General features: G+C 39.7%; 1 protein-coding gene across 1 annotated transcript; it reads right to left on the bottom strand.

Moving 5' to 3' along the window:
* Window positions 1–1,331: 1,331 nt before the first annotated feature.
* ndufa3 (NADH:ubiquinone oxidoreductase subunit A3) lies at window positions 1,332–11,120 on the bottom strand. The gene is made up of 4 exons (XM_060921076.1): window positions 11,031–11,120; window positions 4,912–4,983; window positions 1,670–1,747; window positions 1,332–1,523 (listed from the first exon to the last, which is right to left on the bottom strand). Exons 1-4 carry the CDS (start codon window positions 11,098–11,100, stop codon window positions 1,432–1,434), a joined length of 312 nt encoding a protein of 103 aa, XP_060777059.1. The 5' UTR covers window positions 11,101–11,120; the 3' UTR covers window positions 1,332–1,431.
* Window positions 11,121–15,809: the final 4,689 nt, after the last annotated feature.

Here is a 15,809-nt window from a genome sequence, read left to right as displayed (position 1 = left end):
TCAAATGAGTTTTAAACATGATTTAATTTTTATTCGTATGTATGTTTGTTTGTTCTTTCTTCTTAAACCTGTGTCTAAATCAAGTTACGATGACTGAAATGTACACTCACTGGCCACTTTCATAGGAACTTTTTCTTGATTCTAAGATTCCTGTTCTTCACAGGAGCGGAACCCAATGTGTTGTTCTGCTGCGATGCTTTTCTGCTCACCACGGTTGTAAAGAGTGATTATATGAGTTACGATGTCCTTTCTGGAAAAAAAAAAACACCTCAAACCACCTCAAATCTGTCCATTTTCCTCTGACCGCTCATCAACAAGGCGGTTGGTTTGTTTCCACCCACAGAACTGTCACTCACTTACTGTGTTTTTTGTTTTTCGCACCAGTCTGTGTAAACTCGAGAGCCTGTTTTTGTGTGTGTGGAAAACCCCGGAAGGAGATCAGCAGTTTGTGAAATACTCAAACCAACGCCCCTGCCACAGTGAAAGAACAATCTTTCCCATTCTGATGTTTGAACACTGTGAACATTAACTGAAGCTCTTGATTTGTGTTTGCGTGATTTTACGCATCGTTCTGCTGTCAAGGGATCGGCTGATTTAGAGAGCTGCAGAAAATAAAACAGCAGGTGGATGGATGGATGGGTGTTCCTAACAAAGTAGCCGGTGAGTGGATATTTCCTTCTCGATGACTCTGCTGTATGTACAAAACTTTCAAACACTTAGGATTATTATAGCACGCATTTTGTACCGAATATGGTTTCAAGGAATAACTGTGATTTATGGACTGTTTTTCATTTTCAGTATTCTGAATTTTTTTTTTTAGTGAAAAATTAGTAAAGAAAATGAAACTAATCAGTATTAAGACGGTGTTTCTCCGAGTCGTGTTACAATTGTATCGAATGTGGTTTGATTTAACGCGGATTATAAACTCATTCAGGCTAAAAGATGATGAAATGTATCAGGTGCTTGTACAGTTTTGTGTCACGCTGTCATTTCATTTGCTAACACGCTGTGTAAGAATTCAAATTAAAAGAAAAAAAAAATCATCATCCTTTTATAGTTGATTATTGTGCCGTTGTGATACGACACCGAAGTGGTGCAGTGTTGAGCGTTCATGTGATCAGCCGAGACAAAATATACACGTGTTCCAACGTGCAAAAAATAAAAATAAAATCTTCACAGTGCTCTTAAAGCCTGTCAGGAGTTGTGAAATATCTTCATTATGACTGCATTTAAATGTTGACCAAAAAAAAATCATTTTGAAATAACTTTCATGACTGACAAAGTGAAAAAATGGGAATAAAATGAAAAGTTTAAACTATATAACTGAGAAATGGTGTTAAACAAAGGATATTTATTGAGACACGGTGATTGAGAAACACACTGACACGGAAATATCTGTACAGGTTCAGGGCTGGATTTTTTTTTTTCCTTTTACATGTTTTTCAGCCAGTCCAGGTTCGGGCCCTGTGGGTCACACGGGTGAGCAGGGACGTCAGGCATGTTTCCATCATCCCGCACAGGAACTGAGAGAAAACAGGTCAGGGTTAAACGGATGTTCAAAAAGAGAGCAGGTAAAACAGTGAACAACACAGAGTTCACGTCGGAAGCTTGGGTCACACGGACTCGCCACCGAGTGACGCTGTTCAGGTTTGCAGAATACATCGCTCACCTGGGTAGCTGTACGGCGTCGCTTTGTTCAGCATGACGGTGTATTTTGTGTACGGACTCACCAGAGGCAGAATCAGAGCTGCAAAAAAAAAAAAAATCAATCAGTTAGATACAGCGGTGCTTGAAAGTTTGTGAACCCTTTAGAATTTTCTATATATTTCTGCATAAACATAACCAAAAACATGATCAAATTTTCACACAAGTTCTAAAAGTAAATACCCAGTTAAACAAAAATATTACACTTGGTCATTTATTTATTGAGGAAAATGATCCAATATTACATATCTGTGAGTGGCAAAAGTATGTGAACCTCTAGGATTAGCAGTTAATTTGAAGGTGAAATTAGAGTCAGGTCTTTTCAATCAATGGGATGACAATCAGGTGTGAGTGGGCACCCTGTTTTATTTAAAGAACAGGGATCTATCAAAGTCTGATCTTCACAACACATGTTTGTGGAAGTGTATCATGGCCCGACCAAAGGAGATTTCTGAGGACCTCAGAAAAAGCGTACTTGATGCTCATCAGGCTGGAAAAGGTTACAAAACCATCTCTAAAGAGTTTGGACTCCACCAATCCACAGTCAGACAGATTGTGTACAAATGGAGGAAATTCAGGACCACTGTTACCCTCCCCAGGAGTGGTCGACCAACAAAGATCACTCCAAGAGCAAGGCGTGTAATAGTCGGCAAGGTCACAAAGGACCCCAGGGTAACTTCTAAGCAACTGAAGGCCTCTCTCACATTGGCTAATGTTCATGAGTCCACCATCAGGAGAACACTGAACAACAATGGTGTGTATGGCAGGGTTACAAGGAGAAAGCCACTGCTCTCCAAAAAGAACATTGCTGCTTGTCTGCAGTTTGCTAAAGATCACGTGGACAAGCCAGAAGGCTATTGGGAAAATGTTTTGGGGACGGATGAGACCAAAATAGAACTTTTTGGTTTAAATGAGAAGCGTTATGTTTGTAGAAAGGAAAACACTGCATTCCAGCATAAGAACCTTATCCCATCTGTGAAACATGGTGGTGGTAGTATCATGGTTTGGACCTGTTTTGCTGCATCTGGGCCAGGACGGCTTGCCATCATTGACGGAACAATGAATTCTGAATTATACCAGCGAATTCGAAAGGAAAATGTCAGGACGTTTGTCCATGAACGGAATCTCAAGAGAAGGTGGGTCATGCAGCAAGACAATGACCCTAAGCACACAAGTCGTTCTACCAAAGAATGGTTAAAGAAAAATAAAGTTAATGTTTTGGAATGGCCAAGTCAAAGTCCTGACCTTAATCCAATTGAAATGTTGTGGAAGGATCTGAAGCGAGCAGTTCATGTGAGGAAACCCACCAACATCTCAGAGCTGAAGCTGTTCTGTACGGAGGAACGGGCTAAAATTCCTCCAAGCCGGTGTGCAGGACTGATTAACAGTTACCGCAAACGTTTAGTTGCAGTTATTGCTGCACAAGGGGGTCACACCAGATACTGAAAGCAAAGGTTCACATACTTTTGCCACTCACAGACATGTAATATTGGATCATTTTCCTCAATAAATAAATGACCGAGTATAATATTTTTGCCTCATTTGTTTAACTGGGTTCTCTTTATCTACTTTTAGGACTTGTGTGAAAATCTGATGATGTTTTAGGTCATATTTATGCAGAAAGAAAGAAAATTCTCAAGGGTTCACAAACTTTCAAGCACCACTGTACAGGACACTTTTTCCGTGGAATAAAAACATATATGTTCTATTCCCTTCCAGTCGGTTTATTAATGGCATGTGATATTATCATATTGCTTATCCTATGTGTATTACTCCACTCTACCCAGTGGAGAATGAGTAGGTAATACTGTAACAATATTGCACGTTGTCAAGACAACACGACGTCACACGTCAGAGATGTAAAACTTCCACATTAGTGAGCGACTGTGACAATTTGTAAACAAACATGGCCGCCAGGTCGCTCTGTCGTGTGTAGCTGTTGATTTTAAAAGTAACTAAGGAAATTACACAGGAAAAAAAAAAAAATCATAATATTTGGCTTGACTGTGCTCGCGTTAGCCTTCACTAATGCTACACCGGCTGGAAGGTAAGTCGACGGCCGTGCTAACAGCACCGAGTCGCAGGTAAGCTAGCGTCGGCCTTTGAGAATGCTGAAATGAAGAGTGTGTACGTATAATAATAATAATGGCTTTTTTTCATGGTATATCAGATATGTTCCGTTCAGCTACTCGTCTTCAACTTGTTCAGCATCATGCTAGCTGAATGGAATATATCTGATAGACCGCTCAACGCCAGCCAATATTATTTAATTATTATACACACAGGACACTTTTTCGATGGAATAAAAACGTGTTCGATTCCCTTCTCGCGGGTTTCATTCATTTGGTTTGATAGCATGCGATACTGTTAGCCTAATCGCTTGTCCTACGTGTATTACGTCACTCTACCCAATGGAAAATGAGCGTCGAGTATGGTTTAGGATATTGCATGGTTGTCAAGACAACATGACGTCACACATCGGAGACGTTAAACTTCCACGCGAGTGAGCGAGCGACTGTGACAATTTGTCAACAAACACGGCCGCCAGGTTTGTTTCGTTAAATACGGAAGCGTTTGAGAGAATTTTGAAAGAGAAAGAGGCGTTGAATATGTAAAGGAATGTGTATGTATGATAATAATAAATATTGGCTGGGGTTTTTTTCATGGTATATCATATATTCCGTTCAGCTACTCGTCTTCGACTCGTTCAATATCATACTAGCTGAATGGAATATATCTGATGTGCCAAGAAAAAAAGCCAGCCAATAGTATTTAAATAAACGATGGTTCTCCGATTACAGCTAATGAGTTTTAAAAACCTCTCATATCTCCTGCAAGCCAACACAAAGTTCCGTTTGTGTTCCAGTCGTCCGGATTTTCTACTTTCCGTCAATATTTTTGAAGAGAAATTCAGAGTTTTCCATTTTGAGTCCGAAGATCATGACAACAATCACGACGACGGCGAGAAGTTTGAAAGAATGTGTTTAACATCACTATGCATGACTTGGAAACCTGATGGACAGGGATGTCTCGGCTTTGACATGCCGCCGAACGTTTTGTCAGGCATTTTTTGCCCTGAAAGTTTGGGAAGCCCTAGATGCGGAGTAGCAGGACTAACAGGACCGAAAGAGCTGCAATTCATTTGAAACAAAGATGGTTTCGGTCAGTTGAAAAGGTTTTTGAGCCCCGATTCAGTACGGCACTGACCTGCGATGCCGAGGCCGCAGGCTGCCGTCACCACGGGCTCCTTATTCCAGGCGTTTCTCAGGAAATTTCCAACTGAAACAATAAAAATGAAGGTATACATGTTAAATACATGAGCAGACTGAAATTATGTGAATGTGAATGCAGTACAAGTCATCTGTTTATACAGTCGACACCCAGGACCCTGTCACCGGTTGTCCTTCCTTGGACCACTTTTGGTAGGTACTAATCACTACACACCAGGAACACCCTACACGATGGTGTCATCTCACCATCACAATCTGGCCCTTGTAAAAAAAAAAAAAGGCCGCTCAGATCTTTACGCTTGCCCATTTTTCCTGCTTCCAACACATCAAGTTCAAGAACTGACTGTTCTCTTTCTTGCTGCCGGATATATCCCACCCCTTGACAGGTGCCATTGGAATGAGATAAGTAGAGGATATGACATGGTCGTACAAAGATATAAAGTGTGATGACTATATTCACGAGTGAAAATATTTTCAAAACAAGAAGATAAACTTCATATCTTCAAGCCAACGTGTGATTTTCTTTTTATTATATCGACACATTCACAAACAAAAAGTCCCCAAATTTATCAAAACAACTCATCGATTTCATCAGAAGTGACATAGATTTGTGTCACGGTTTTGGATCTCCATGTCCCATTTTCTACCCCGTGTGGTGGTGTCACGTTTAAATACGGAGTGTATGATTTTGACCAGTTCGTAACATTGTCAAAATACTTATGATCATTCGTTATGAAAATTTCCATGGATAAACACAAAAGCACTGTCAAAGGGATTCCTCAAGGCTGAGTTTTACGTCCACTGCTTTTTCAAATTGGCATGCTCTTTCTCTCTGAGACATGACTGGTTTTGCTTCAATTTTAATTTTCACTGCTACATCTAAGCGAAGCAAGTTCAAGTTACAGACTTTAGTTCTAGTTATGCAGTAGCTCAATAAGTAATATTTATAGAGTTGCTAAACGAAGATTTCCACAAAAGGAAAGTCTGAGGAAATAGTTTATTGTTGACGTTTGACCAGAGCTGGATTTTAAATGAAATTGAATGGGTACTAAAGTAAATCAGGATGTTATTCACAAAGCAGCGAAAACTAAGATTGCTGCAAGACATGTCTGATAATTCTTAAAAAAAAAAAAAAATCCTGGACCTAGAATCGATCCCTGAGGAATCTCTTTGTAATAGTGTGGTTTGTAGAGGTGGAGGTGAATGAAATGTTTCTGTTTTCAGATAAAAAAAATAATAAATAGGAATGGCCAGAAACCAGATTGGAAACACTTGTACTGGGTGCTGAGTTGAAGGTACGAGCGTGATGCTTGGATTCAGCTCGAGTCAAACTTTTTTGAACAAGTGTTACTGCTGCGATTTTTTTTTTTGACCAAAACACACTGTTTTGAAAAGAAATAAAACTGATGTATCTTGGTTAAACTAGTGGGTAGTGGCACTTGTTTAGATTGAGCTGGTATGAAAAACACGAGTGGCGTATTTCCCAGTAAAATACTCGTGTCCATATTACAGATTGATTTTTTATATATATATATATATATATATATATATATATATATATATATATATATATATATATATATATATATATAAATAAAATACACACACAACCGTTCAAAAGTTTGGGATCACCCAGACAATTTTGTATTTTCCATGAAAAGTCACACTTTTATTTCCCACCATAAGTTGTAAAATGAATAGAAAATATAGTCAAGACATTTTTCTGGCCATTTTGAGCATTTAATCGACCCCACAAATGTGATGCTCCAGAAACTCAATCTGCTCAAAGGAAGGTCAGTTTCATAGCTTCTCTAAAGAGCTCAACTGTTTTCAGCTGTGCTAAAGACTGCACCCTGAAACGACCCATATCCGATTTTTTTGCCCATATGCGACCTGTATCCGATTTGTTATTGACAATCTGAACGACACAGATCCGATTTTTGCACATGCGACCCAGGCCGCTTGGATATGTGGTCCTAATTCCGATGCATATCCGTTATTTTCACATGCGACTGCAGTCTGACCGGACAGGTCGCATTCATGCGACCTACACGTCATCAACAAGAGACAAATGTCACTATTCTGCGTTGGCTAATCCCGCCTCTTTGGTGGAAAACAACAACATTTGTACAGTTTTCAGAATTTAAATAGACTTTTATAGAATTGATCAAGCTAATGGTGGATTTGGTAGGGACCTGGATGTTGATCTGTTAGCCTGATTAAATAAAACAGTTTCTATAACTGATTTATAACTTAAACCATCCTGTATTACAAGATTATAATATTGTTCTGGAAATTTCCAGTAATTTGACACCTTCGGTCTCATTAGTCTGCTGCCCACATTAATCAGATTATTGTATGAGTTCTGCCGCCGCCACAAAAACCACATCGCCAGGTCTCGCCTCATCTCCATGCTTTACTTGCAAACTTGAAGAGTGCGCTTTTTTTTGGTTTACGTATTACGTAGATGTGCTTATTACGTGTCAATTTGCGCATGCGGGACACTTTTGGGTCGTTTTCCGTTCATATTGGAGATCGCATACAAGTCTCATATAATTGGTAATGTGAACGGCCTAACAAAAAAATCGGATTTCACAACAAATCGGATATGGGTCGTTTCAGGTTGCAGTCTGAACGTAGTGCATGATTGTACAAGGGTTTTCTAATCATCCATTAGCCTTCTGAGGCAATGGGCAAACACATTGTACCATTAGAACACTGGAGTGAGAGTTGCTGGAAATGGGCCTCTATACACCTATGGAGATATTGCACCAAAAACCAGACATTTGCAGCTAGAATAGTCATTTACCACATTAGCAATGTATAGAGTGGATTTCTGATTAGTTTAAAGTGATCTTCATTGAAAAGAACAGTGCTTTTCTTTCAAAAATAAGGACATTTCAAAGTGACCCCAAACTTTTGAACGGTAGTGTGTATATATACACATCCAGTCTGGTGCAAAAGTCTTCACCCCCCCATGTTTTTAAAAAAGTCCACACATCGGTTTTACAACACAAAATTAAATGTTACAGAAAAAATAATGTGTGTGTTTGTTTATATCAGAGCAGAATATTCCAGAAGAGAGCACAATTAGCACCTGAACTTCTCTCAGTTAATAAATGCAATGAGTTTGCATCCTTCTTCAAAGGTAAAATTGATAAAATACGGCAGAATATTGCTTATAATATATCTCAGCTGCAAAAAATTGAAAAACTGCAATCACCAATGACACAGATAGATAACTTCAACACAATGTCAGAATTTTGTTTAATTGATTGAGACTCTTGAAAAAACTGTACAAAATCTCAGTTCCTCAACATCTGAATTGGACATTCTGCCCACCAACTTTTTTAAGTCTGTTCTTCATCTTATAATTACAGATGTGCTTCAAATTATAAATACATCCCTAGAGACTGGCGTTGTTCCTGTGTCCCTGAAAAAAGCCGTTGTAAAGCCCCTACTTAAAAAAAATAATCTGGATCCTTCAGTATTAAATAACTACAGGCCAATATCAAATCTACCATTCATCGGGAAAATCCTTGAAAAAATTGTCTTCAATCAATTAACTGCCTTCTTGATATCAAACAGCCGTTTTGATAATTTTCAGTCAGGTTTTCGTGCCAATCATAGCACTGAAACAGCGCTGATTAAAGTTATAAATGACATACGTCTTACTGATGCAGGCAAAACATCGGTCCTGGTATTACTGGACCTCAGTGCAGCTTTTGATACTGTTGATCACAACATACTGCTATATCGACTTGAACACTGGGTTGGATTGACTGGTAAAGTTATCAATTGGTTAAATTCATACTTAAAAGATAGAAGCTTCTTTGTTACCATGGGAAATTGTTCCTCAACGTCAATGTCCTTGACCTGTGGTGTCCCCCAGGGGTCGACTCTTGGACCATTACTTTTCAACCTTTATATGCTCCCACTTGGGCAAATTATCAATAACAATTCAATTTTGTATCACTGCTATGCAGATGACACCCAAATTTATTTTGCTTTATCACCTAATGATTATGCCCCCCTTGAATGTCTCTACCAGTGTATCGATCAAATTAAAAACTGGATGTCACAAAATTTTCTTCAGCTGAACTCAGATAAAACAGAAGTAATTCTATTTGGAAAAAAAGATGAAAGACTCAGGATTACCACTATTCTTGACACAAAAGGGATTAAAACTAAAGAAATGGTTAAAAATCTTGGTGTTTTCATTGACAGCGAGCTAAACTTTGACAGTCACATGAAAGCAATCACTAAAACGGCATTTTATCACCTAAAAACATTTGCAAACTAAGAGGACTTATGTCAAAAAATGATCTGGAAAAACTGATACATGGCTTCATCTCTAGTAGGGTTGATTACTGCAATGGCCTTTTCACACGCCTGCCAAAAAAGACCATCAAACGACTTCAGCTGGTTCAAAATGCAGTGGCTAGGGTTCTCACACAAACAAAAAGAACAGAGCACGTTACTCCAATTCTAAGGTCCCTTCACTGGCTTCCAGTAAGCTACAGAATTGACTTTAAAGCATTGCTGCTGGTGTACAAATCTCTAAATGGTACAGGGCCCAATTACCTCTCTGATATGTTGCAGCGGCCTAACCCAATCAGATCTACCAGATCGCAGCAGCAAAATTTACTATTAAAACCTGTTGTTAAAACAAAGTGTGGTGAAGCAGCTTTTAGCTCCTATGCAGTACAGAGATGGAACCAACTGCCAGAGGACATTAAAAATGCTCCTGCTGTTGGCAGCTTCAAATCTAGACTAAAGACCAAGCTGTTCTCAGATGCTTTCTGTTAAATAATTAATATTGTCTTCTTTACATGTTTTTATAATCTGTACTTTTACAGTTTCTGCATGTTTCAAATTTTACTTAACTTTTATTCTATTTTATTCTGCTGTTTTTTTTTCTCCCCCTATTTGAACTTCTACTTCATTTTATTTTTTTAATTTCTACTATTGTTTAATTCTTATTATATTTTTCCCATTTATTTTATGTAATTTTATTCTCTATTGTTTACTGTTTTGCTTTTACTTCTGTAAAGCACATTGAACTGCCACTGTGTATGAAATTTCATCTCATCTCATCTCATTATCTCTAGCCGCTTTATCCTTCTACAGGGTCGCAGGCAAGCTGGAGCCTATCCCAGCTGACTACGGGTGAAAGGCGGGGTACACCCTGGACAAGTCGCCAGGTCATCACAGGGCTGACACATAGACACAGACAACCATTCACACTCACATTCACACCTACGCTCAATTTGGAGTCACCAGTTAACCTAACCTGCATGTCTTTGGACTGTGGGGGAAACCGGAGCACCCGGAGGAAACCCACGCGGACACGGGGAGAACATGCAAACTCCACACAGAAAGGCCCTCGCCGGCCCCGGGGCTCGAACCCAGGACCTTCTTGCTGTGAGGCGACAGCGCTAACCACTACACCACCGTGCCGCCTGTGTATGAAATGTGCTATATAAATAAACTTGCCTTGCCTTTTCAGATTAAAAATGAAAATATAATGAAGGCTGCTGGGTTTTGGTGCAAAATTAGGAAGCAAGTGTGACAAAGTGTCCAGAAGAACTGGGGCTGGTTCTGGAAGATGTTCAGTAAAACCTACAGCTCATTTCCTGATAATATAAAACTGCACCCATTGTACCTCAGACTACTTTTTTTTTCTTTCTTTTTTTTTTTAAAGCAAAGGGTCATCTCACACCAAATACTGACTTTTGTTTCATTCATTATGGCTTACTGCTGACTGTTTATAGTATCTCTTAATGCTGAAACACTTGATTTAATTATTTTTAAGCCATTTTTGGTCTCCAGCATTCCTTGACATGTACCTCAGACTTCTGTACAGCACTGCATGTGTGTACCAACAGATTAACTTTATTTTATTTAAAAAGTCGAAACTGTCCAGCAGCTCCAAGGTCACTCCCGCCTCAAAACTCATAACCACACCATATTTCACTTAACTATAACATTTAAACCCATTTAAAATCTCACTTCAGTCTAAATATCCAAACCATAACCACAGTCACGATTAAATATCACAAATTTCACCGCGCCAGCTTGTTATTAAATACTTACTGCCCCCCATTTTGGATCGTGTAGTTCTAGTTCTTCTTCTTCTTCTTTCCGATTTATTGGCGGTTGGCATCCACTATGGTGCATTACCGCCACCAACTGTATTATTGCGACATTGCAATGAGGTGTGGAGCTTCAATGGAGGAGTGACAAAAAAAAAAAAGGAAAAAAAAAAGATAAATAGAATTAACTAAATCCTGTCAAAAATGCCAGTATTCTTCAAGTACATAAGAACAAGTCTCCAAGCTGACGGTACTGAAAAGGCAAATAATCTCTCAAGAGTGAGACTGGTCTCCCCTAGTTCTCGAACCTCTTCTAGTAGAACGCTTCTCTTGGCCCGTTTACACGAGGACGCTGTCGGGTAAAAACGACTAAATATTTTATCAGAAGTGCCTTTCGTTTACACGAGGACGGCATTTCCGAGGCTGAAAAACGGATAAAATTGAAAACGCCTTCCAGAGTGGATAAGTTAAAAACGGCCCCCGTTGCATATCCGTCTAAACTACCCAATACGCCAAACTCTGGTCGGATCTGCTCACGTCGGGTACGCGTTTACGTCATACATGTGTCATATACTGCACATGCCAGCCCGGGAAGCAAGAAAGTAAGTAAAAAAGTAAGAGCATGTCTGATTACATCGATCCAACGGACCTTCAAGCTGCCCTGTGTTTTAATGCAGTAGATGTGTTTTCCTGCTCACCCGCCCGGCTGGAGCTCCTCAGTTTGGTGTCGCCAAGTTGCGCACACGCGTGCCGCCTATTCAAGCCGCTCGTGAAACCATAAACCCGAGACTGAAAACAAAACTAGCAGCCGAACGGGTTTATTTTGCTGAGATGGACACTGCCTTTTCTCTTCTTCACCGAAACAAGAGTGAGTGTTACTTAATAAAGGCAGATTAAAAGAGTTTCGGTTTGCTCCTGCTCCTCCCTCGAGCACTACAGTACCTCAGCCGGACCGGTGTTCTGTAAAGTTATCCTAGCAAGTTCTCATACAGACCGTTTTATTATTCAAAACAAGTCATTACAAATTATTTGACTCGGCCAAAGACTCGACCAATACGCACAAAACATAAAAATCGGCAAATGCGTGAAATTCTCACCGATTTTCTATCAGCCCAGCTGATCGGTGGGACAAAACTACTGTTGAATTTTCCTACCCGCCTGGATTTCGCGCATGCGTAGTAGGCTTGGTAGGATAACTTGACAGAACAGCGGCGCAGATGTGCAGATCAGACAAGACAGAAGACGTTGCGCATGCGTGCAGACATAGCGGAGACATTTATGCGTCACCGTATAGACGCAGATTTCCTCCTTGAAAACGGTCGTGTAGACGCGGAAAAAAGTGAGAACGAAAACGGACTTTTGCGTTTTTGTTTTATACCGTCCCCATGTAAAGTGGGCCTCTGTCTACTGTATGCTTGGCATTCTAACAAAACATGTCTAACAGTCTCCATTTCGCTGCAGTTAACACAGTGACCTGTGGCGTGCTTGCCAATGATGTAGAGGTTATGATTTAATCTAGTGTGTCATATCCTAAGTCTTGTTATAACTTGCTCTTCTTTCCAACTCCAAGTATCCTGTCTTCTAGTGGGAACCTTTTTTTGTACAGTGCGCAGAAAGCTGCCCTTACTCTCCCTGTCCCACTGCCCCTGCCATAGTCCTAGCATTTTAGTGACTATGATGGTCTTAACTTCTGCTTTACTCAGTGGGATATTAAACTGTGTCTCAAATTTTAAAGCATTTTTGGCAAGCTGGTCTGCAACCTCATTCCCTTCAATACCTGAGTGAGATGGAACCCATAAGAAATTAACCAGAATATCTTGCTGATGCAGTCTGAAGAGACTTTGAAGGACATCGTACAGTAGGTCAGGTCTACACACTGACTTGCCATGTAGAATACTGGTCAATGCTGACATAGTGGGCCTGTTAAGCATAACAATTGTGCACAAAATGAAAAAAGCATGAAACTTTCAGGGTTTGTTCTTGAAGGCATAAGCTTTAATTTGAGACGTGGAGGCATTCTCAGTTTGACCTCTGGGATCAGCTAGAGGTCATTGACCTCCATGATACCACATTTCTATGCATGAAATTAGAAAAGGCTGTATCTTAACACCTAAATGTGATCTCATCTGTCTCATCTCATCTCATTATCTCTAGCCGCTTTATCCTTCTACAAGGTCGCAGGCAAGCTGGAGCCTATCCCAGCTGACTACGGGCGAAAGGCGGGGTACACCCTGGACAAGTCGCCAGGTCATCACAGGGCTGACACATAGACACAGACAACCATTCACACTCACATTCACACCTACGGTCAATTTAGAGTCACCAGTTAACCTAACCTGCATGTCTTTGGACTGTGGGGGAAACCGGAGCACCCGGAGGAAACCCACGCGGACACGGGGAGAACATGCAAACTCCGCACAGAAAGGCCATCGCCGGCCCCGGGGCTCGAACCCAGGACCTTCTTGCTGTGAGGCGACAGCGCTAACCACTACACCACCGTGCCACCCCTAAATGTGATGTAAATGTAAAATAAATGTGTTTTTCCATGTGCCTGGACATGAAAAAATCACATATAATACTGATATTCCTCTTAGGTGTAACTTCAGGGGTCAGGTAGAGGGCATTGACCTTTGAAATTTGAAGTTTCTATGCATGAAATTCTAGACGGGTGTATCTTAGGATCTAAATGTGATAGAAATGTGAAGTTAATGTGTATTTCCTTGTTTCTGACCATGAGAAACCCATTTTTGATACTGATATTACTCTTACAGGTCATCTCTGGGGTCAGCTAGAGGTCACTGACCTCCAGCATAATGCATTTCTATGCATAAAATTAGAAACGGGTGTACCTCAGGTTCTAAATGTGATAGAAATGTAAACTAAATTTGTATTTCTATGATTCTGTACATGAGAAACCCATTTTTGATACTGATATCATTCTGAGAGGTCAACATCATGGAGAACAGGCAAGGTTGGGAAACATCCCACATTTTGATAAATCTATATAAAAATCTCATGTGTTTTGGATTGTAAGAAACAATTCCATATGAATATGAACATGACAGAAATATACTTCAACTTGTCAGAAATTATAAACTTTAACTAATCAAAAACTTGAACTACAATCAAAACTCTAAATGCAGTGTAAACAGTTGAACAGGTTCCATAAAGAACATTTTAAAATCACTATAGTATCTACTATATTTATAGTATATACATTTATAGTATATACATTTATTCTAAGGGCCTTGACCTTTGGGGATTACAATGTTGGCCTACAAATTGTAACTACAGAACACTGATTTAGTCGCTGCAGTCACCAGAGCATGTGCACAGTGCTGTGCACTTTAAGGCTGCCTTTTTACATCTACAGTGCCCAGTACAACCCTATTTTCCCGTGCTGCTGAACAGTGTTGGGAGAGAGTGAGAAAGAAAGAGCAGCACACAGGTTTTGAAGGTTCCAAGCGCGGGAAAACCACACCCCTTGCCCCACTCTGAACCGCGGGAAAATAATGGGCTACACACAAAACATGAACATGAAAATTCCGTTGAATCTCTACCTCTGCTAGACTGACATATAGTTATTCCTGTGAATTTAGAATTGCCCTATCAATGTCCAACATTAAAATGACTGAAAATTAAACTACAATATACTGTATTCTTCAACTCTAGTGCAAATGAGAGCAAATGCTCCAAAACATTACTCACTTTGAAATTATCAATGGAAATGGGGCAACTGTGTTCAGCTTCTGACATAGTTTGTGACCACTGGAGATGTTTTACTTATCAGAAATGAGTTGTGTCATGTCCAGAAACATGGAATCATATATTTACTTTACATTTACAGTATTTCACATTTTAATCCAAAGATAGATTGTTTCTAATTTCATGCTTAGAAATGCATTATCGTGGAGGTCAGTGACCTCTAGCTGACCTCAGAGGTGACTTATAAAAATGATATCAGTATTAGAAATTAGTTTATCATGGCCAGAAACATGGAAATACACATTTAGTTTACACTGAGTGCAGAATTATTAGGCAAGTTGTATTTTTGAGGATTAGTTTTATTATTGAACAACAACTATGTTCTCAATCAACCAAAAAGACTCATAAATATCAAAGCTGAATATGTATGGAAGTTAGAGTGGGGCGTTTTTAGTTTTGGCCATTTTAAGAGAATATGTATGTGTTCAGGTAACTTTCACTGTGCAGAATTATTAGGCAACTTAATAAAAACCAAATATGTAGCCATTTCACTTATTTATTTTCACCAGGTTCACTGATATGACAACTCCAGATTTGCAAATAAACATATCTGACATTCAAACACAAAACAAAAACAAATCAGTGACCAATATAGCCACCCTTCTTCATGAGGACACTCAAAAGCCTTCCATCCATAGATTCTGTCAATTTCTTTATCTGTTCACGACCAACATTGTGTGCAGCAGCAACCACGGCCTCCCAGACGCTGTTCAGAGAGGTGTACTGTTTTCCCTCTTTGTAGACCTCACGTTTTATAATGGACCACAGGTTCTCTATGGGGTTTAGGTCAGGTGAACAAGGGGGCCATGTCATTATTTTTTCACCTTTCAGGCCTTTACTGGCTAGCCACGCAGTGGAGTATTTGGACGCATGAGATGGAGCGTTATCCTGCATGAAAATCATGTTCTTCTTGAAAGATGCTGACTTTTTCCTATACCACTGCTTGAAGAAGGTTTCTTCCAGGAACTGGCAGTAGGTCTGGGAGTTGAGTTTGAGTCCATCCTCAACTCGAAAA

Source organism: Neoarius graeffei, chromosome 5 (genome assembly GCF_027579695.1).
Source record: "Neoarius graeffei isolate fNeoGra1 chromosome 5, fNeoGra1.pri, whole genome shotgun sequence".
Taxonomy (NCBI): Eukaryota; Metazoa; Chordata; class Actinopteri; order Siluriformes; family Ariidae; genus Neoarius; species Neoarius graeffei.
The sequence above is the reverse complement of the archived record's forward strand: the minus strand, read 5'-3'. Positions and strand labels throughout refer to the sequence as shown.

Coding starts and splice junctions, on each gene's coding strand:
- ndufa3 (XM_060921076.1), bottom strand. CDS start 11,100: ATGCCAACCGCCAATAAATCGGAAAGAAGAAGAAGAAGAACTAGAACT. Junction 4,984..11,030: donor ACGATCCAAAATGGGGGGCA/GTAAGTATTTAA, acceptor TTATTGTTTCAG/TTGGAAATTTCCTGAGAAAC. Junction 1,748..4,911: donor CTGCGGCCTCGGCATCGCAG/GTCAGTGCCGTA, acceptor TTTTTTTTGCAG/CTCTGATTCTGCCTCTGGTG.